Raw genomic sequence first — 24,132 nt, 5'->3', positions numbered from 1 at the left:
ACCGACCCAAATGAAGAAAAATCTTTCATTTGAACAATTCTTATGGAAACGCTGTTGGCATCCTGGTTGGGCATCGACTCAATGCACAGGTGCTTCCCCTTACCAGTCACACTAGCTTGTTTCAGTCAATGATAGTCTGTCTAATGACACATTTACACACTCACTAGTTTAGGCAAATGTATCTGCCAAATTAATTCATTTAGTATATTACTGTTCTCCAAGAAAGACTGTTGATGTCTCATGTAATCATTAGGTACAGGTTTCTGTTGAGATTATTGGATGACTGTTCAGATCACTACACATTTAATAATTCCAGTATTTATATAGCGCTTGTCTCCTGTCGGACTCAAAGCGCTTGCGAGGCAGCCACTCGTGCACACTCAGTAGGCGGTAGCAGTGTTAAGAATTCTTGCCCAAGAACTCCTACTGAATAGGGGCTGGCTTACTGAATTAGGAAGAGCTGAGATTTGAACCCAGGTCTTGTGTCAGAGCTCTTAACTATTACACTATCCAGCCACATTTGTCTAAAGTGTGTATGTAGCATTAGAACCATGTTCTACAGTTTATTCCCTGATGAATGCTTCAGTGCCAACCAACTGCTAGTGAAGGATGATCAAAATGCAGCTACATTAGGACTTGTTCTTACTGCAAAAGATTCCTGGCAATAAGGCTTGGTTCACACTGTAAGGGTTGTGTGCTGTGGTTGATGACACGGCATATGCAATTACCATCCACAGAACCAAATCCCTGTTCCCAGTAGCTCCATTATGTCTGATGCAATGGACAAGGCATAGACAGTAGGCTATCTATGACATGTCGGACTTTTGTCTGATGTCTAATTATTGTGCATGCAGTGAGTCTGCATTCCATCACTGCGACAGACAGAATGGACACCAGACAGAACAGACATGTCAGCACACGTCTGAGCGGATCTTATATTTAACACAGGATCTGTTGACAAATCCATTGGTTTGTTCCTGATACTAACCGTTTTGTCTCACAGTGTGAACCAAGCCTACGTGGCATTTAACACTCTAAAAAACCCCAGTGTCAGTGTAAACTCCATTGTTAATTAGGCCACATCAGAGTAGAAGCCTGGTGCTGGCTTATCTAGAACTGCTCCAGGCATTTTGGTGGAGCTAATTAGGGATTTGACCTCCACAAGAGTCAATAAAAAATGCCTGTTAGTGCCAATGAAGTCACTACCAAGTGCCATTCAGAGCTTGCTAAAAGCGCCAGTCAGCACCTGTAAAGCACCACTCAGCCCCAGTCAGTGCTTGCTAAATATACAAGCACCAGTCAGTCCCAAGCAACTCCTCTAGAAGTACCAATTAGCTCTAGCTTTCTCGGTGCTTCCATTGTGAATGAGCCTTTATAGCTAATAGCAATGCTCAGTCACTGGCAATCATTACGATTTCTTGTTCCATCACTAGTAATGAAGCATCACATTGCTCTACTCTGCTCACTACTGACAGAAAGACAACACTGATGGCAACATGGCTGCATTCTGGCAATTCCTGGCTCCAGATATCACCAGTTACAGTCAGTCTGAAGCGAATTTAAAAAACAAAAACAAAAAAAACATTACCCACCTAAGAAGCATTAAAGGATACCCGAAGTGACATGTGACATAATGAGATAGACATGTGTATGTACAGTGTCTAGCACACAAATAACTATGCTGTGTTCCTTTTTTTCTTTCTCTGCCTGAAAGAGTTAAATATCTGGTATGTAAGTGGCTGACTCAGCACCTGACTCAGACAGGAAGGGACTACAGTGTGACCCTCACTGATAAGAAATTCCAACTATAAAACACTTTCCTAGCACTTTCCGAGTCAGGACTGAGTCAGCCACTTACATACTTGATATTTAACTCTTTCAGGCAGAGAAAGAAACAAAAGGAACAGAGCATAGTTATTTGTGTGCCAGTCACTGTACATACCCATGTCCATCTCATCATGTCACATGTCACCTCGGGTATCCTTTAAGGCTCTGGGTCCTATAGAGCAGAGCTCCCCAACCCTGTCCTCAAGGCCCACCGACAGCACATGTTTTGCAAGAAACCACTAATATTCACAGGTGAGGTAATTAGTGTCTCAATAGAGCTGATTACCTACCTGTGTGGATTTCCACAAAACATGTACTGTTGGTGGGCCTTGAGGACAGGCTTGGGGAACATAGTCTTCCCATTCCTCTTAGGGCCCTTTTCCACCAGCGCTGAATCGCTGGCTGAATCGCAAAAACGCAAACCGCTAGTGATTTTACAATCGCTACGGTTTGCTTTTTAACATAGGAATCGCGGTAGGTCATTTCCACTACCGCGATTCGTTTTTGTCAGGAACGCGAACGCGCGGCGGAGCGATATTTGCCGCGATTTTGCTATGCAGTGCATAGCATAGCAAAATCGCGGCGGCGAACGTCGGGGAATCGCCGGTAATTGCGATTCAGCAATCGCTAGCGTTCAGCGTGAACGCTAGCGATTGCAAGTGGAAAAGGGCCCCCATGGTCCCTTTGTTCTACCACTCTCTCTCCTGTTAGTCTCTGACCGATGGGTCGGAGACTGCTCACTGTCACTCGGGAGGCTTCAGAAGTCTTTGTGAGTTCAAGTGCTCCCGAAGATGGGACGCTCCTTACTGCGCATCCACAAGCACGCATTCTCACGCACTTGTGCATGCTTAGTATGTTTAAAATAGGATCTTAATGCAAAGGAGGGAAAAAAGTTGTGTTATGCATGCAGTGTGACACATACAGTAAAGCATACACATCAAAGTATGCTTCACTGCAACTGTTAACACGCACAGTATGTGGTAACACACTGCATGCATCATGTTATGGCAATGCAATGTATGACAATGTGAATGTATATACAATCAAATTGCACAGCATTAGCATTGCGAATATACAGTATTGTCCAACGCAACACACCAGTCTGAGAGTAGCCTTATGCTGGGAATACAGGAGAACACAATGAGTTTTTTGGCAGATTTGCTGTCCAATTGGTTTTCTGATCGTTTTCCCAATCAATTTCCATTACCTGAGAAAACCGATCAGAAAAATGATCGAAATCAGATCAGACGTCAGAAATGATCTATCAAACCATCTATCTGGCAAAAAAGAAAAAATCATGGTGTATAAGAGATGGACCACTTGAAAGGGACCTTTTTTGTGGAACAATTACCGTATGTTTTTATTTGCTTGTGCTTTTTTAATTTTGGTTTCCTGCTAATCTACTGTGGTTACACATTCATATTCCCCCAAATCCCACATTCTTATTTTCTGATGCTTATAGTGAAAGGAAGGTCTATGGGAAAACATTATGGGAACTTTCGGGGGTTCGCGATCGCGGAGAACCGCAAACTTTTCCGGAAGTTCGATTCACCCCATAGTACATCATTAGGGTCAAATTTGACCCTCTACATCACAGTCAGCAGGCACATTGTAGCCAATCAGGCTACACTCCCTCCTGGAGGCCCTTCTCCCCTTATAAAATGCAGGCAGCATCAGGCATTGGACTCACTCGTGTGCCTGCAGTAATTAGAGAAGGGAGAGCTGCTGCAGACTCTCATAGGGAAAGCTTAGTTAGGCTCTTGTAGGCTTGTTAGCTTGCTCCTTGCTGATTCTTATTGCTAAAAAAGCACCCCTCAGCAGCTCTTTTGAGAGCTAATCTTGTTCTTGTGATCTATATTTTTTTGTGTGTGTGGCCCACTTGCATTATATTTATATACAGCCCTGTCAGTCAGTCGCAGCTGGCCTTTGGCCCCTTAATTCCTACTGTGCCACTGCCAGGCCCAGCACATTCAGTGACTGTGTGTGTGACAGGCAGCTGCACATTTGTAATCCCAATCACTGCACCTGTTCACTGTTTAGTCCACCTACCTACCTACGTGAGCGCACGCATTGTTAATACCACCAGTCATTGCACCTGTTCACGGTACATGTGTGTGTGTATGACAGGTGCACATTTGTAATACCCAGCAGCACTGCATATACCTACCTATTGTTCAGTGCACCCACCTACCTACATGAGCGCACGCAGTGTGCTATTTAATACCACCAGTCACTGTACCTGTTCACGGTACGTGTGTGTGACAGGTGCACATTTGTAATACCCATCACTTCATATACCTACCTGTTGCTCAGTGCACCCACCTACCTATTGTGAGCGCACGCAGTGTGATATACCACTCCGTGCATACCTGTTCACTGCACCTGACAAACCGGTCTGGTGCCAATCCCTGCATACAGCAACACCTGATTGCTGTTTTATACGAAATTTTCACTTCATAAAGTACTGCATTAAAATAGTTGAATTAACATTTAACTAAAGTAACGTTTTCATGAAATATGTTTTGGGATTGAAACAAGTAAAAAAGGCAAATTAAATTAAATGCCATCTATCTAATGTATTAAAAAGTGTGGTTTTTAATAATACATTTTGGCAACAATGCAGCTGCAGCACGGTGAGATTAGTGTTTAATATACCATTAGAGGCAGGGATATGCTTTTGTCTCCAGATGCATAATCAGGGCACACGCTGCAATCCCTGTGCCCCCCACTCCTGCAGGAGTCAGGACAGCCACTCACCCACTTGCTTACACATCCACATTCATTTTGCAATCTCCCCAACATCAAGAGATTACAGCCAGCCCCTCGACTCTCTCTCAGGAGGTGCCCTCCTACCGCACAGCATAAGAGGAGAGGTGGAGGATGAGGAGCTCTGACTGATTTCTGCTGCTTTGTCTTCTACCCTGTGCTCAGGGCACCTGCTATGGATGCTGAGTGTTTGGAGTGCGTGTCCAGTGTGCAGTCTATGCTCTCCGCTGCAGAGGAGGAAGACAGCTGGGAGGGATCTGATGAAACTGTGGGTAATGAAGAGAGAAGAGAGCAGCAGGATGTGCCTGACCCCCAATTTCCACAGACCCCTCACCTGGGGGACGATGAGGAAGGTTTGTGGTTCTTCTATCTGTAATGCCTGTGTCTTTGTGGCTTGTGATCTGACCCCAGTCAACAGCTTGTCAGTGCATATTCTCCCTGATCCCTGACCTTTCATTAGTGTTCCTGCCCTGGTATTCTGGAGTGAGAGATCTGGTGACACCACTGACATATTACAAGCTTGTCTCTGAACTAGATATCTGATCTTATGGAAAGGCATTTTTCTTGCTAATAAGTGTTTTCTTACATCAAGGGTGTAATTTGCATAAAACATAAAAAAAACAATGTAACAGTAATCCATATAGGAGTCATCCTCATCACAATTTGTGAATGGTTACTGCATTGTGTTAAATGATTTTGGTGTAACTACCTGTAGATGCGGCTGTAACTTGGGAGACTCCAGCACAGAGCTGCGTAACAGTGTGGTGATGAGCAGCAAGATGCTGAATTTATAAACACAACATGGAGGATTCGCTGGGGTTCCAGCACAGGAACACTGCTTACAAATCCATCTTCTGTTACACCTCATAATATGGCACCTCCAAAACCATATATACTTTCACACAAATAATATCTACCGGTATAATACTAAATGCTGCTCCCAGAATTAACATAGATTTACTGAACTGTAATTACTGTAGCCAATAACTGATGTTTTGGCATTTGCTCTATTTCAAATATCCAGTCAGGCTCAGGGGTGTAAAAAAAAGAAAAGAAGAATGAGTTTTTGAAAACAGACTCGGTCAAAATGTACTGGTCTACTTGGGCCCTATCAGAGTTAGTAATGGTGACATCCCATCTTTTGTGACCCAAGTAGCATTGTGACAACAGAGGGTGGGCCTGAAGGAATCAAATGGTTCACTTAAAAATTACTGTGAATAATCAGAATACTTTAAAGAGGCATTGTAGTGACATATATCCCAGTTTCAGCATCAGAAAAATGCCTATATCTGTATATTATTACTTAGCCCTGACCTGTCACAACCTGGGCTGTTTAGATATGTGGGATTCTCCTCCCAGAGCATTCTGGGTGACCTGGTATTATTTTCACTATGCTCGGAACAAATGTATACAAACAAACATTCTGCCTGGATGCACCTGCAAGCAGTAAAGAGGTATCTAACTGTGATACATTTCAAAATGCAAATAAGGGGAGGAAATATTAAAAAAAAAATATTACATAGGGCAAAAACTGACTAAATAATTTACAAAGTAATATTGTAAAAAACAAGTAATTTTATTTATTACATTATTTTTCAGTACAGCTCCTCTTAAAGTGTACCTGAGATGACGATAATGAGTATATTTATGCTTACTTGGGGCTTCCTCCAGCCTCATGAGGTGCATGGGCTCCTTCTCCTTCCTCTCCAGCCGCTCCACGGTCCCATAATCTACCCCTGCGCTGCATGCATGCGCAGGAGAGCGCAGAAGAGCGCAGCAAGCCAGATTACCAGGGGATAGCGAGGGAGCCCACGCACCTGATGGGGCTGGAGGCAGCCCCAGGTAAGTATAAATACCCCCATTATCCTCTTCTCAGGTTTTCTTTAAGTGGCCCATAGGTTAAGGTATAAACTGGGTAACTATGTATGGGTCAAGGGACGCTGAGCAGCCCAGGGTGTGCAATAATGAGTGGAGAAGGCTAACTGTAATAGACTTGTGTGGCACTTTAAAAGTTAGCGATGGGATGATGGGATAAGGGATGGTGAGGGCTTTCCTTTTCGTGGGTTGGCAGAATTTAATTTACTGACTGGCATAGATGAGCTGGCAATCTGAGGGCTGTCTGATGTCTGACTTGACCATAGCGTGATGATAACCTCCTTCCTTAAGTGTTAAGTGACTAAGTGAAGACCTCTGTGAATGTTCACTTTAAAAGATAACTGCCACTTTTTAACAAATAACATCATACAGACTGTCACTGGAATAAAAACCTGCATTGTATTGCATTCTTAACCACTTAATGACAAGCTGACTTATAAAAACATCCTGCTAGAGCCTCTTAACGGCTCCAGGACGTTTTTATAAGTCAAACAGTGCTGCTGCCTATGTGCACGTGCATTCCGGTGTACATGAAAATAGAGGGGGAGAAAAGCACTGTAAAAAAAAATACACCTTTATTTCCAAATAATAATTTGTCACCATACTTTGTACTAGGGACATAATTAAAATATTGTGATAACCAGAACAAATAGACAGATAAAATGTGTGGGTTTTTTGCACAGGAGCAGTGTTTATATTAAAACTATAGGGGATGACATTGGAGAAAGTGTATTTTTTCATTTCTTCCTTGTTTTTCCCTTTAAAATGCATAGAAAATAAAGTTATTACTAAAAACAGATATCAACCCCAAAAAGCCCAATTGGTGGTGAAAAAAACAAGATATTGATATTTTCATTGTGATTAGTAGTGATTAAGCTATTGGCAAATTAAAGAGATGAGCACTGAAAGGTTAAAATCGCTCTTGTCCGTAAAAACCCCTTTGGGTTGAAGTGGTTAATGTGCTTTTGGGTATTGATTTGCACTCCTCCTCTACACATTCCAATATTGTTCTGTCAGTGCTTAAAACATTCCATTTTAATACACGATTGTACATTGATTAATCATTTGCATTACTTAACAATGCACAAAACTCTGCACACTACATGTCTGCACTTTTTTTGCAATAAATATTTTGAAAGATCCTAATAATAAAATATCTTTATTGCCAGGAGAGTAAAGGTGGCCACACACCATACAATTTTTTTAAATATCTGTTCAATTTAAGAATTGCAATCAATTTTTCTGACTGATTGTAACAAATTAAAAAATATGACCAATGTACCACACACCTATGTAAAATTTTTCCCCAATTATGATAAAAATGATTGGAAACTCTGAGAAAATTGCTAGGGTGTGTATATTAATAAACTTACAATCCAACACACACCATACAATCTTTACAGAGATTGAACATAAATATCTGGCATTCCGGATCGATTTAAATCGAAAAAAACGGGAATTCCGATCGGATTTTTCAGTCGAATGAAAAAAAAGCTTTCGAGAGATACGATCGTTTTCATCTAATTGCTGTAAAATCGGATCATTTTATTGTATCGTGTGTGGCCACCTTTAGAGTTCCTTCCCCAGCGCAGTGCAGATCATGTGACCAAGTCTACCTGCCTCCATCACTTAGAGAAAATAACTCTTTTTGCCAGCACTGCAACTGCAAGTTCAGCAGTTCCTCTTTGCTTGCTTTGTACCAAGGCTTTTTACCTTTACTAAACCGTCCCCAATGTCCTTATAATAATATGTACCTCTCATTACTCTGCCTGCGATAAAACAGCATTTCTCTCTCCCTGCCCTTCAATTAATCTTTTTTTTTTTAATTCACTGGAGAGTGTGTACGTTAAAATGCCTGGTACTTATCCGTTAGCCGGGCGCATCCGGCAGGTGGCGCTAATTACTATTCCCCCTCCAGGCCGACATGGATAGTAGGGAAAGATGTAACTCTGGTGGAGTTTTGTCGCCACCTAGAGGATGCGCCCGGCTAACGGATAAGTACCAAATGCCTTTTTACACATTGACAAGGGAGGAACTGACAGGTATTAAAAACCACCCTGGCGTTACATTAAAATCGCCAGGGTGGCGTGCGGACATTTTTTTTTCAATTTTTTCCCCCCTGAATCATTGTAGCTAACTTTCAGTTAGCTACATGATTCACAACTAGAGGGCGCATCTGCCCATCTAGTCCGATTGCCGCCGGCTTTAACAGCAAGCAGAAAATCCCGTTGTAAATGGGATTTTCTGCTTGGCTTCCCTCGTCTCCATGGCAACGCTCGGGATGACGTCATCGACGTCAGCCATGTCATGGCGTCGGGGGGTGTCCGATCCAGCCCCATAGCGCAGCCTGGCACTGATTGGCCAGGCTGTGCAAGGGGTCTGGGCGGGGGGGTGCACCCTTACACCACCGTTAGCGGCAAATCGCGATCAGACTCCACACGCAGCTAGCAAAGTGCTAGCTGCGTGTATGGAAAAAAAATGATCAAAATTGGCCCACTGGGGCCGGAGATATCCACTGCAGCGGTAATGGACGAGCTGAGCTCGTCATTACCGCTAATTAATTAATGAAGAGACTGTGCAGAGCTGTCCAGCAAGTAAGGCAGAGCAGCAGCGCACGTCCAGTTAAAAGACTAATTTTATTCCAATACCATTTAAAATCTCTTTTGCTACTTGGCTGGCTACACTCCTGGAGGCCATAGTCTGTGTCCTGTGGGCCTTTTCTACTTACATTGGAGACTGTGCAGAGCTGCAGATGTAGTTCTGGATACACAAGAAAAAACCTCTTAGCTGCAGCACAGAGCTGAGTAGACTCAGGTGACCTGCTATGTGTTCACTGTGAAAGACTGAATGAGGATTCCCCCTCTCAGCCCCTCCCTGACAACCTCATGTGAGTTGTGATGGGATAGAAGGAGGAGTTTGACTGCTCCCACCCATTAGTTGCCCAACACTAATAAGGCGCCCCATTTTTTCTTAACATTAATTGCTGGGAAGGGAGGTCAGACTAGGCAGGGAAAGGTTAGCTGGGTTCAGTGTAAAATCCACACTCTAGGGTTACTTGCTTCGCTATAAACCACACTGGATATAAACTGTACCCTTACACTAACCTTCTTTCAGACTGAGGGATGAAAAGGACTGGCAGATATACAGTGCTGTCCATAATTATTCATACCCCTGGCAAATTTTGACTTAAAGTTACTTTTATTCAACCAGCAAGTTTTTTTTTCTTTTTTACAGGAAACGATATAAGTGTCTCCCAAAAGATAATACGATTATTTACAAGAGGCATTATTGTGAAAAAAAAAAACATTTCTCAGCTTTTATTTTCATTTGAGCAAAAGTATGCAGTCCAAAATTATTCATACCCTTCACAAACTGTCGCAGTCTGTGGGAAAATCCAAAGTTCTATACCATTCCTAATAGTCCAAGCTGTTCAAAAGAATCCTAATTACCCTGATTAATTGGGAACAGCTGTTTTAATCATCTGAACAGGTGAAAAACAGCAGCTCTCTGCAGTTGCTTTGTGGACAGTCATGGCTAAGACAAAGGAGCTCAGTGAGGACCTGTGGCTGCTCAGAAGTCAGGAAAGGGCTACAAGGCCAAATGTTTAAATGTTTTCAAGTTCCAGTGGCTACAGTGCAAAGTATTATTAAAAAATACAAGATGTTCTGCACTGTGGAAAATCTCAGAGGATGTGGTCGGAAGCCAAAAGTGACACTGGTGCTAGCCAGGAGGATAGTGAAAGAGGAGAAAAAGAATCCAAGGATCACCAACAAGGCCATCCTGGTGCATCTGGGCTCTGCTGGTGGCAAGGTCTCAAGACGGACGCTGCACACTGCTGTGTTCCACAGATGCAGACCAAGGAAGACTCCACTTCCTTGGTCTGCATCTCCAGATAAGGTACACAAAAACTCACTTGGCCTTTGCAAATTGTCATCTGGACAAAAAAAAAGAAGACTTCTGGTGTCTGTGCTATGGTCAAATGAAACAAAAATTGAATTGTTTGGTCACAATAATGTTTCCTTCATTTGGCGTAAAAAAAGGAGAAGCCTTCGACCCAAAGAACACCATCCCCACTGTCAAACATGGTGGTGGGACCCTAATGCTTTTGGGATGTTTTTCAGCCAATAGACCAGGGAACCTAATCACAGTAAACGGCAGCAAGAAAAAAGCAATACATGAGGATTCTCAACGACAACATCAGGCAGTCTGCAGAGAAACAGTGGGTATTTCAGCATGACAATGACCCCCCAAAAAACATAGCAAAAGTGGTGAAGAAATAGTTAGCAGACAACAACATTAACGTTTTGGGGTGGCCCAGCCAGAGTCCTGACTTGAATCCAATTGAGAATCTGCGGACGGAGCTAAAGATCAGGGCGATAGAAAGAAGACCCTCCAACCTGAAAGATTTAGAGTGCATTGCTAAAGATAAATGGGCAGAAATACTTGTAGAGACATGCAAAACACTGGTCTGCAATTATAGGAAGCGTGATTGCTGCAATAGCCAATAAAGGCTTTTCTATTGATCATTGAGAAGAGTAGGAATTGTTTTTGCTCAAATGTAAATAAAAGCTGAGAAATGTTTTTCCCCACACTAATGCCTCTTGTACATCGTCTTATTATCTTGTGGGAGACACCTATGTCATTTCTTGTCAAAAAATTACTTGCTGGTTGAATAAAAGTAACTTTGTCAAAATTTCCCAAATGACGGCTCACCCTGCTGTCGCTAAACTCCCCGGTGGAGTCGTCGCAACTCTGAGGTGTAATTTGGGGTCCGGCGATCACCAGAGCCCCGAATTACTCTCATGTGCCCCGTGCAGCATAACATTACTGCTATGCGGTGCCTGGACTCAAAACTACCTGCTTTGCAGATATAACGCATCCCTGCGATTGTGCCAGGAGTCCCCGAGTCATCCACTACAGAGCGCAATAATAATTATAACCCATATCTTTGCAAATCTAAAGACGGCTATTTATTTTAATTCTTCATTTCTTTCTTTTCTTCATTTAATTCTTTCTAGCGCAATATAAGGACATCTAATTTCTCTGTATTACACCTTGTGGTATAACAAACAGAAAATAATTAATCAGCTATACTATATTATTGATTCACTGATTTAATAGTACAGGAATGTGTGATAATCAGTGAGCTATTTCTCTTGATAAACTCTCAGGAATGAAAGAATAATATAGACAGAAAGAGGGACTCTGAGAGCCCAACATAGTGTAGTATGCATTGGTAAATGAAGGTGTGTGGAAAGAGTATGTGCAGTATACTCACAAGTCAGGGTTACCACAAAGGCAACCACTGTATAGGCAGGTGAGGAGATTAGACCTGTCCTCACTCAGGATTAAGAAGTCGCTCACTGTAGATCAAGGAAAAAGTGGTACCCCCCCCCCCCCCCCCAAGGGTGGATATGTATAAAGTAGTATGAATACAGAGGCGCCTCTGTATCCATACTACAAAAGAATATAGTTGTTTGTTACCAGCTCAAAGCACATCATGCAGTGATTGAGAACATGAAGACTGTAATGCCAGATACACACGCTACGTTTTTTCATTCGATAGATGCGTTTGATTGATAATTTCCGTCATGTCCGATATTACTTTTGATCGTTTTACCGCTCGATTTCTCATAGAAGTGAATGGAAATTGATAAGAAAAGATAAGAGAATTGAGCGGGAAATCATGCTAAAAAACGAATTGAAAAATCGATCAAATGGGAAATCGACCCCGAAAAAATGCATTGTGTGTACCCAGCATATGCTCTTAAAGGGGCACTACCGAGAAACCTTAAAATATGTGCAAACATAAACAAATAAGAAGTACATTTTTCCAGAGTAAAATGAGCCATAAATGACTTTTATCCTATAATGCTGTCACTTACAGTAGGCAGTAGAAATCTGACAGAAGTGACAGGTTTTGGACTACTCCAACTCTTCGTAGGGGACTCTCAGCAAGGCTTTTATTCTTTATAAAGATATTCCCTAAAAAGGATTTAAACAATGATGCTGGCCAGACTCCGTGCTCGCTACACAGTTTTTTGGCAGTTGGACAGAGCAACTGCTATTCACTAAGTGCTTTTGAAAATAAATAATAGGGATGGGACGAATCCACAATTTCTTCGGATCCGAATCCGGATCCGAATCTAAAAAGGTTCTTGAATATCTCGAACCTTTCGAATCCCGAATCTAACGAATCCTGCACATACGAATTGTGCGATCCGTGGTATAGTTGCCCGCAGTATAGGTAGCGAGGTAAAGGTGCCTTCAGTATAGCTAGCTAGGTATGGGTGCCTTCAATATTGGTAGCTTTCAGTATAGGTAGCAAGGTATAGGGGCCTGCAGTATAGGTAGAAAGGTATATGGGCCTTCAGTATAGGTAGCAGGGTATATGGGCCTTCAGTATAGGTAGCAGGGTATATGGGCCTTCAGTATAGGTAACAGGGTATATAGAGGCCTTAAGTATAGGTAGGTATGTAGGTAGGTAAAGGGACCTTCAGTATAGGTAGCAGGGTATAGGGCCTTAAGTATAGGTAGGTATGTAGGTAGGTATAGGGGCCTTTAGGTAGGTAGGTAGGTAGGTACGTATAGGGGGCCTTTAGGTAGGTATAGTGGCCTGTAGGTAGGTAGGTAGGTATAGTGGCCGGTAGGTAGGTAGGTATAGTGTGCTGTAGGTAGGTAGGTAGGTAGTTAAAGGGACCTTCAGTATATGTAGCAGGGTATAGGGCCTTAAGTATAGGTAGGTATGTAGGTAGGTATGGGGGCCTTTAGGTAGGTAGGTATAGGGGCCTTTAGGTAGGTAGGCACGTATAGGGGGCCTTTAAGTAGGTAGGTAGGTATAGAGGCCTGTAGGTAGGTACATATAGGGGCCTTTAGGTAGGTAGGTAGGTATAGGGGCCTTTAGGTAGGTAGGTACGTATAGGGGGCCTTTAGGTAGGTATAGTGGCCTGTAGGTAGGTAGGTAGGTATAGTGGCCGGTAGGTAGGTAGGTATAGTGTCCTGTAGGTAGGTAGGTAGTTAAAGGGACCTTCAGTATAGGTAGCAGGGTATAGGGCCTTAAGTATAGGTAGGTATGTAGGTAGGTATAGGGGCCTTTAGGTAGGTAGGCATGTACAGGGGGCCTTTAGGTAGGTAGGTATAGAGGCCTGTAGGTAGGTATAGGGGCCTTTAGGTAGGTAGGTAGGTACATATAGGGGGCCTTTAGGTAGGTATAGGGGCCTTTGGGTAGGTAGGTATAGTGGCCGGTAGGTAGGTAGTATAGGGGGCCTTTAGGTAGGTATAGGGGCCTGTAGGTAGGTAGGTAGGTATAGTGCCCGGTAGGTAGGTAAAGTGGTAGTGGCCGGTAGGTAGGTAGGTACATATAGGGGGCCTTTAGGTAGGTATAGGGGCCTGTAGGTAGGTAGGTATAGTGCCCGGTAGGTAGGTAAAGTGGTAGGTGGGTAGGTAGGTAGGTGTCTTTCCCCCCCCCCCCCCCGTGCCTCCTCCGCTCACCCCCATGGCCTCCTCCGTCCCCCGTGCCTCCTCGCTCACCCCTGCATAAGTATCAACTCACATGTCCAGTGGAGCGCAGAGCGGCAGACCTCGTCGTTACTTCTCGGTTCCCTCTAGTGGCCGGACCGGCTTTTACTGATGACGTCATTGTAAAAGCCGTCACTAGAGGGAACCAGGAAGTCAGCGAGAGGTCTGCCGCTCTGCGCTCCACTGGACAGGTGAGTTGATACAAAGTATGCGGGCGGGCGGAGGAGGCGCGGGGCAGGCGGAGGAGGAGCGGGTTGGAGGAGGACGAGTGCGAGTGGCGGATGCGCGGCGGATTCGTAAAGTGGAAAATGGCGTCGGGATTCAAATCCACGAATCTCGAATATTTCCCAATATTCGAGGGATTCGTGGATTCGCCGGATTCGTCGTCCCATCTCTAATAAATAAATCCCAGTGAATCCCCTGTAAAGAGATGGACTAGTCCAAAACATGTCACTTCTGTCAGATTTCTACTACCTACTGTAAGTGACAGCAACATAGGAGAAAAGTAATTTATGGCTCATTTTACTCTGGAAAAAATGTACTTCTTATTTGCACGTTTGCACATATTTTAAATTTTACAGTTTTTCGCTGTAGTGCCTCTCTAACAAGAAACTTTGTGCTTTTATCTTAGATGTCAGTTGTGACACCCAACCATGTGTCCAGCCCCGCAAGATATGGTCACCTACTGTCTACTCCGCTCTTTGGAAAGAGCACCTCTGGTATGCAGGCTATGAAATTATTATTCAAGAGTCCTTTGAAGCTTTCGCAGGATTGATCTGGCCAGGTGTGAGTAACAACTTTTTACTTATTGTTTGTATGCAATGTATCTCATGAGCATGTATAAATGTATTTAAAGCAGACTTGAACTGAATAAACTTGTAAATGTATGTAGTACTAATGTTAAAAAGACCTTTCTTATTTTCATTTTGAGGGCTAAGTCTCTAAAGCTAGGTACACACGAACCAACTTGCAGCCTGATTATTGTCTGACTTTGGTCTGTTGGACAATAAACAGGCATGTGTATGTGTGCAAACAACTTGACCAGTGACTGAAAACAGGCAGTTTATCCGATCCAACTGTCGGATCTATGTTGATCTCATATCGTGCAGTTGGTGCGTGTGTACAAATCTTCTGAGCAAGTTGTACTTGTTTTGAATGTGTAGTCTGTCATTCCACTTGCATGCGCAGTATGTAAATGAGTTGATCATTTAACCGTCTAGACGTGTGGATATACAGGTTGTGCGGTTTGTCTTGTGGTCGTGTGCATGTTGGACGTGTGTACATGCCTTAAACAATTTTTAACAGCAGCCATGTCAACGTCTCTTCATTCAGCTGCGAAAACAAAAGTAGTAACAATCTTTTGAACCTTTTTGCTCTAAACTAATACCATCAGCAGCGTTTCCTTGTCTTGGCTTCGGTTTACTTTTAAGGAGAGCCAGGGCCGCATTTGACTGCTGTTTGACTGTCATTGGGCTGGTGCACACCAGAGCGGTTCTGGAGCGTTTTTTAAAACGCTTGCAGGGGGAAAACCGCTTGGCTAATGAAAGTGAATGGGATGTTGCACACCAGAGAGGTTTGTTTTTTTCCACAAACGCAAACTCTGGGGCTGCAGCATTTTTTAGATTTCTGAGACATTTCTGCCTCAATGTTAAAGTATAGGAAAGTGGAAAACCGCTCTGAAAAATGCTAGATCAGAGCGGTCGTGTTTGTTACAGAAGCTGTTCAGTAACAGCCTTACTGTAACAATATTTGAAATCTGCTACACAAAAACGCTCCAAAAACGCTAGGCATATTTAAAAAACCTCTCTAAACATGCTTAGAATCGCTCTAAAATCGGCTTCAAAAACCTCTATCGTTTTAAGGATCTGCTAGAGGTTTTTGCACTGGGCCATTTGCATATATAAAAGCACTGGTTTATTAAGCTTTGAAATTAATAACATAAAAGTTACCTCATACAAGTTCTTAGTAGATCTAGTACTACAGTATATGAAGGAATGTATAGCTTATCTTGGGCCATATGCACAAAAGGCTGAGAAATTGGCTGTTTGCAGGCAGTACACTGCCATTTTACCTGTTCTAACGCCTGGGCAGAACAGCTCTTCACTCTATTAGCGTCAAACGAGATACGAGGATAATGCATGTGTTACTATGGAAACACACAGCATGACGCTAATAGTGTGATGGGTGGTGCTCCCCTGGTGTTAGTGCCAGTAAAATTGCTGTGCGCTGCCTCACACAAGTAATTCACCAGCCTTGTGTGCATCAGACATCTTGTCACATGTCAGTACAGGTATACTTTAATACACACTGACCTTTGTCTAGAAATTAAATATAATAGGACCTTCTTAAATAACCTGTTCTTATATGTACAGAAAAAAAAAACCTGTATTTTGCTTGTGAATTTTTAACTAAAATCCCCTCACATTTAAAATAATTTTTCCTTACACGTAGTAGGCTTAAAGTGTATGAAAACACATACTTAAAGAAGAGGGAAGCCTCTGGATGCAGTAGAGGCTTCCCACCCCGTCCGATGCCGCTCTTGATGCCCCCCCCTCGAAGAAATCAGACAACAGCTTGTCGGCTTGAAGATCCGAGCGCACTTCTCTTCAGGAATAAGTGTGGGCACACTGCGCCTGTGCAAGTATGGCCGTGCCTGTCCACGAGCAGCTCAGTGCTATTGCACAGGCGTACTTGTGTGGGTGCAGCAGGTCTGTGCTCGTGCATGGAGTGTTCCCCAGATCTGTGCCCCGGTGGCAGCGGCAAGGACGACACGGGAAGCCTCTATGGTATCCAGAGGCTTCATTCTACTTCTAGAAGTATGTGTTTTTTTTTACCCGAGGTTCACCTGGGTTTTTTTTTTAAGTAAATTTTAATATCCACAAGTTATATTTGTATGGCTGCATTACCATTTTCAAACCATTGTGTCATTCTTAAAATATAACCACTTAGTAATTAGTTGTGTCCAAGGCTTGGTTTCCACTAGCCACGGCTGCGAGACACGCGGCAGCACTTCCTGGTCTGCGTGTACGCAGACGAATCCCACGGCACGGCTATGGGATTTACGCATGAAAACTGATGGCAATGTCTGTCTATAGTGCTGTGACAGCGCTCCTCTTCTTTTCTACAATTTAAACATAGAAAAAACAATCGCACATAGTGCATTACTGTGAATCGCAAAGTACAGTTCCCCACACGTGCATAAGTGCTCAATTGTGCATCACTCGTGGTCTCTACAGCCCCTCCACACTAGCAGCTCACCAGATTGACACCACCTCACAGTCCAGGTGGGTCTAGCGCTTAGCCTATAGAGCGGCCAACTCCAATGACACTTCCACGATAGTTTAGTTCACAATTGGATGATCCGTATTTAATGACAAGTTCCACATGAAAAACATATAAGAACACACATAGCATAAAACCGTTGGGCTGAAAGTTATGGCCTGCGCAATATCAGCGCACTCACTTGTGTAGGAAGATAACAGGCATTTCAGGCATTGCAGCCTAGCAATAAAGCTTCTCTGCTGGCGGTGTCGGCGTCCCGAACTTCCCCGCTCCTCGTGGCAGCCTGTCTCCTGACCTTCCAGATCCCAGTGACGTCAACGCCCAACGGTTTTATGCTATGTGTGTTCTTATATGTTTTTCATGTGGAACTTGTCATTAAATACGGATCATCCAATTGTGAACTAAACTATCGTGGAAGTGTCATTGGAGTTGGCCGCTCTATAGGCTAAGCGCTAGACCCACCTGGACTGTGAGGTGGTGTCAATCTGGTGAGCTGCTAGTGTGGAGGGGCTGTAGAGACCACGAGTGATGCACAATTGAGCACTTATGCACGTGTGGGGAACTGTACTTTGCGATTCACAGTAATGCACTATGTGCGATTGTTTTTTCTATGTTTAAATTGTAGAAAAGAAGAGGAGCGCTGTCACAGCACTATAGACTGATATTCAAGGACTTGTGATAGCGAACACTCGATTGAAGCATATGCTATTGCACCCGTTTGTACTCTGGCAGGCGCAGTTTGTGTTTATTACAGGTGATGGCAATGTCTGCCAAATCGCTTGGGCAAGCGATTCCTATGGCAGAGTTTCCCTGCACGATTTGCATGCGGGGAAACTGTGGATTCGGCCTGGTTTCTGCACTAGTGTTGCTCAAAAATATACGTTTTCATTGACTGTCTCTAACCGCTTTCATTTGCTTTCTCCCAACAGGCATATTAAAACATGCCGAACTAGCTATCAGTCGCACGTCATACTAGCCTGTCAATATATTCCAGTGACATCTTTCTCCAGCTACAAAGGGGAAGATAAGGTAGGGGGCAAGAGCTCTGCAGTTACACTGAGTAATTACTGTAATAGCAGATATCCCTTACCAAACATCTGTAGATGGGGAGTGATGTCAGCATCACTGATTATATTGACAGGATGGTCCACCCCATGAACATACATTTAAATTTTACTATCTCTAAACATTTCTACAAGTCTGAATTATTTGCAACTCAATGACAATCCCTAGCACCAAGCTACTGTTTTCTCCTCCATTGCAGTTGGATTCCTCCTTAAACAGTAGTAAGAGGGTGCTTAGATGGCCCTAGCCTAGAAACAGCTCTGGTGATAAGGCTCTAGAAGCTGCAATATGTGCCTTTTATTCATAAATAAATGTTAATATTTGAGGTTTCACTCTAATTACGCAGATCGAGGGTTGACTTTAAACTCAAGTCTACAGTATTTCACAAAAGTGAGTATACCTCACATTTTTATGAATATGAAAAAATGAATATTTTTTTTATATCTTATCATGGGATAACACAGAAGATCCAACTCTTTGATACAATTTATAGTAGTCAGTGTACAGCTTGTATAACAATGTGCATTTTCTGCCTCACCAAAATAACTCAACACAGCCATTAATGTCTAAACTGCTGGCAACAAAGTACACCTCTAAGGACTCATTCACACTATGTGAGTTGCATTGAGTTTTGACTGCACATAGTGTGCGCTTTACTTGGTAACATACTTGGTAACATGAAAGTCCATAGACTTTAATTTTATCATTCATACAACAACACTGAGTGCAGTGCATTTCAACTCGTCGGGAGTTAAAACTTGCTAGTGTTACAAGGTCTCAGGCGTGAATGGGAAACAGGTGTGTTAAATTTGGTGTTAACGCTCTCACATACTGGTCAACATGGCACCTCATCGCATGAACACTCCCTGAAGATCTTAAAAAAAGAATTGTTGCTCTACATAAAAGTTGACCTAGGCTAAAAGAAGATTGCCCACACCCTGAAACTGAACCAAAGCACAACAGCCAAGATCATACAGGCATTTAACAGGACAGGTTCCATAACAGGCCTCGCCATGGTTAACCAAGGGAGTTGAGTGCATGTGTGCAGCGTCATATCCAGAAGTTGTCTTTTGCAAGTTGATGTTTAAGTGCTGGCAGTGCTGCTGCAGAATTTGGGGGAGGGGGGGTCAGTGGTCATGCCATACGCCACTCACCACATTATATTGTTCTGCATGGCTGTCTTCCCAGGTGGAAGCCTTTTCTTGACGATGCACAAGAAAGCCCACAAGCAGTTTGCTGAAGGAAAGCAGGCTGAGGATGTGGATTACTGGAATTATGCCCTGTGGTCTGATGAGACCAAGAAAAACTTGTTTGGTTCAGATGGTGTCAAGCATGTGTGGCGCAAACCAAGTGAGGAGCACAAAGACAAATGTGTCTTGCCTACAGTTGAGCATGGTGGAGGGAGTGTCATGGTTTGGGGCTGCATGAATGCTGCTGGCATTGTGGAGCTACAGTACATTGAGGGAACCATGAATGCCAAATTACACAATAAAATACTGAAGCAGAGCATGATCACTTCTCTTCAGAAACTGAACCGCAGAGCAGTATTCCAACATGATAAAAAAACAAACAAAAAAACCCTCCAAGACAACATTTGCCTTGCTAAAGAAACTGAGGGTAAATGTGCTGGACTGGCCAAGCATTTCTCCACACCTATGAGCATCTGTGAAACATTCTCAAATGGAAGGTGGAACAGCGCAAGGTCGCTAACATCCACCAGCTTCATGATGTCATCATGGCGGAGTGAAAGAGGATTCCATTGGAAACATGTGAAGATCTAGTGGACGCCATGTCCAAGAGAGTTAAGTCAATGCTGGAAAATAATGGTGGACACACAAAATACTGATGCTTGGGGCATAAGTTTGACATTCTTCATTTAGAGATGTACTCAATTTTGTTGCCACCAGTTTAGACAATAATGGCTGTGTTGAGTTATTTTGATGGGACAGAAAATTGACACTGTTATACAAGCTGTGCACTGACTACATTACATTGTATCAAAATGTCATCTCTTCTTTTTTTTTTTTTCTTTTTATTTTTAGTAATTTCATATCAAATATTTATCATATACAACAAACATCTAACATAGACCACAACAGGGTATGCATATTGAGACCCCCTATCATCGACAGATTTATCAACAACCTTTTCTACTTGAGTATCTACCATCTACTTTTCTTTCTTCTCATAAAACCAATCGTTACCCCTCTTGTTGTGCCTTCCACTCATTCATTCATTTCTCACAAATCCACACAACCCATTCACATCGTCTTCCCTTTCCATTCTCTCTTCTTCTTCCCTTCCCTTTCTCTTCCCCTTTTCTTCTCTCCTCTATTCCCTCCCAATTCATCCACCGTCCCGGATCCATACCCCCTTTGACATCAAGCTCTTATGTATTCCTTGTCCCCTCCGCCCGTGATCAAAGATACCCCATCACTTGTCTATACTCTGGAGTCTCATTAAATCTATCCCATTTTTCCCATGTCAGTTTAAACTTCTTCTCTTTCTTATTTAATGAATGGGTCAAGCCCTCCATACGTTGTATATAGTGTATTTCTTGGAACCACTCTGTGATCCGAGGAGTCAAACAGGACTTCCAATGTCTCCCAATTAAAATTCTATCCGCGTTTATCAGATGGCAGCATAAAGATTGCCTATAATTACCAACACTAACCTCACTATAATGTAATAAGAAAAAGGCTGGATCATCTGTAGGTTTCATATCTGTTAATTTGCTTATATAGTATTTAACTTCCATCCAGAATCCTCTTATCTTTGAGCAGTTCCAAAAAAATATGAAAAAATGTACCTTCACTTTCACCGCACCTCCAACACATCCCATCCAAATCCACATACATCTTCTTTAATTTATCCGGCGTCAGATACCACCTTGTGAGTATTTTATATCCTGATTCATGAATCCTTGCTGAGATCGATGTCCTATATGACAATTTTATTATCTTCCCCCATTGCTCATCTGTAAAGGAATACTTTAAATCCTCCTGCCATTTCAACTTTAGTTGATTGGTTAGGTCTTCCTCCTCAAGTAATTCCCCATATATTTTTGCTAAAATTCTCCTAGTTCCCCGTGCGGAGTCACACATCTGTTCAAACTTTGATAACTCACGGCCAAAATCCTCCTTCCTTCCTTTAGATAATACAAAATGTTGGAATTGCATTAGGCTCCACCATTTAATATTTACGCCTCTAAACTCTTCTTCCAACTCTTTCACAGATTTCCATCCCTCCTCCTTCAGTAACGCTCTAGCTCTTACTCCCTTCCCCATTCTAAGCTCTCCATTCTCTTTCCTATTACATCCCAACTTGAACTCTGGATTATCCAGAATTGGCATAAGGGGAGATGGGGTTGGGGCAAGTGCTTTTTTATCTCTAAATTTATTAAATATCTTAAGTGTCTGGTTTATCAGTATACTTGCTGGATGCCTGCTCTTATAAGACCCTGAGAACCATAGGATATTATGTATAGGGAATTCCACCGTATTCTGTTCAATATCTACCCATAATTTCACCTCGCTTCCCCTATGCCAATCCACGGCCCTGGTCAGGACCGCTGCACTATAATACAGATATGGGTCTGGGGCCGCTAGCCCCCCTTTATTCTTTGGTAACGTTATTGTAGTAAATTTTTGTCTCGGGGATTTATCTTTCCATATAAACCGCGTAAATTCCCTTCTAAGTTCTCTGAAGTACTTCATGGGTACAGGAATTGGTACAGTTTGGAATATATATAACAGTCTAGGCATTGCGTTCATCTTTAGGATATTTATCCTCCCTATCATTGAGACCTTGATCTTTCTCCATTTTAATAAATCTCTTTTTAGATTGGCCAGGATTGGATAATAATTCAACTGATACGTTTTTTGGATATCCCCAGGTATTTTTACTCCCAAGTACGTAATCGCCTCTGTTACCCAACGGAATTTGAAATTCGTTTTTATCTTTTCCCTCTCCGTCTCAGACATATTTATCCCCATTGCCTGACACTTATCCCAATTAATTCTAAAATTTGCCAGGTCCCCGTATTTCACAAATTCCTTCATTAAATTTGGTAATGAGATGTGTGGACTCCGCACGTAAAACAACAGGTCATCAGCAAATGCTGCAACACAATGCTCTCTCTGTCCTATCTTAAAACCCAGGATATCGGGGTTATTTCTTACAGAACATAGGAATGGTTCTAATATCAACGCGAATAACATTGGTGACAGTGGGCACCCCTGGCGTGTGCCATTTTGTATTTCCAGAGGATCAGAGAGTATACCGTTGACCCTTACCCTAGCCGTCAAACCCCCATACAGGGCAAGGATCCACGTCCTCATGTTCACTCCCACGCCAATATGGTGTAATACAGCTTTTATACAATCCCAGCCGACCCTGTCAAAAGCCTTCTCAGCATCAGTCGATAACAGCATGACAGGGTCGGCTGAGGTTCCAGCCCACTGGACCAGATCTAGTGTCCTCATAGTGTTATCCCGTGCTTCCCTAGTAGGGACAAACCCCACCTGGTCTGGGTGTATTATTTCCTGTATCCATGGCAGCATTCTGTTTGCTAATATTTTTGCATATATCTTAAGGTCTACGTTTAATAACGATATTGGCCTATAATTTGCACACTGAGACGGATCCTTACCCTGCTTGTATATAACTGCTATGTGGGACTCCAAGGAATCCCGACCCCATCCTCTTTGATCCCCCTTCCCATCTACCAGGGCATTTAATGTTGACACCCAGTGGGATTCCAAATCTTGAAAAAATTTCTCAAAATATTCTATCCCAAAGCCGTCCGGGCCAGGGGCTTTCCCTCTGGCCATACTTTGTATGGCTCTTTTCAGTTCCCACCCCGTAATTGGTGCTTCCATCTGTTCTATTTCTGCTATACTTATTTTCCCCAATCCACTTTTTTCTAAGTATTGCGTGAGCTCATATTCCTTTAATTTTGTTTTCTTTAAGTTATATAATTTTCCATAGTACAGTTTAAATAATTCCGCCTGCTTTTCACTTTTATAATGTTTAATCCCACTGGGGTCACAGATATATGTGATATGATTTGCTGTCTGTTGATCTCTTAGTGCTCTGGCCAACATCTTTCCTGCCTTGTCTCCATATTGATAATAGTATCTTTTACATCTATGTGCCGCATATTGTGCCTTTGTAAACATCATTGATTTTAATTTCTCCCTTTCTGCCACCAATTCCCCTTTTATTTCATGTAATAGGGTCTTCTTATGTGTCTTTTCTAAATTGGTTATTCTTTGTATACACTCCATCATTTCCCTTTCCCTTTCCTTTTTGATTCTACTCTCCTCCTGGATTAAAATTCCCCGAATCACACACTTGTGTGCCTCCCATATACTTATAGGAGACACATCAGTGGTAGTATTAATTTCAAAGTATTCCTTTAATTCCTTCGTTATCCTTTTAACTATATCTTCCCTACCCAGCAAGGAGACATTCATTTTCCAGTTATACTGTTTTTTACTTTGATCCCTTAAACCCAACTCCAGGAAAATTGGGGCATGATCTGCCAGCGTTACCACCCCTATATCTGTATTTATTTTCTCCGAGAGAAGACTATGCGAGATCAAAAAATAATCTAATCTCGAGTATTTATCATGTGGGTTTGAATAAAAGGTATAGTCTCTCTCCACTGGGTGCTGTATTCGCCAAATATCTATCAATTGTGATTTAACCAGTCTTTGTTTACATCTTCTTATTACCCCCTGAGAGAGGCTAGACCCTCCCGTAGATGAGTCTAGATCCGGGTCAAGGACAAAATTG

At 42.7% G+C, this 24,132-nt stretch overlaps 1 protein-coding gene across 3 annotated transcripts in view; it reads left to right on the top strand.

Moving 5' to 3' along the window:
- METTL21C (methyltransferase 21C, AARS1 lysine) overlaps positions 1-24,132 on the top strand; it is a 44,725-nt gene that overhangs the window by 8,864 nt on the left and 11,729 nt on the right. For all 3 annotated transcript variants that reach the window (XM_068268010.1, XM_068268011.1, XM_068268012.1), the window contains 2 exons: positions 4,759-4,946; positions 14,618-14,772. In XM_068268010.1, the coding sequence (XP_068124111.1) occupies positions 4,769-4,946; positions 14,618-14,772 (333 nt within the window). In that variant the 5' untranslated portion in view covers positions 4,759-4,768. The remainder of the gene's footprint in view (positions 1-4,758; positions 4,947-14,617; positions 14,773-24,132) is intronic.

This window comes from Hyperolius riggenbachi, chromosome 2 (genome assembly GCF_040937935.1).
Source record: "Hyperolius riggenbachi isolate aHypRig1 chromosome 2, aHypRig1.pri, whole genome shotgun sequence".
Classification (NCBI taxonomy): Eukaryota; Metazoa; Chordata; class Amphibia; order Anura; family Hyperoliidae; genus Hyperolius; species Hyperolius riggenbachi.
Note: the sequence above shows the minus strand (reverse complement) of the source record. Positions and strands in the feature narration are given on the sequence as shown.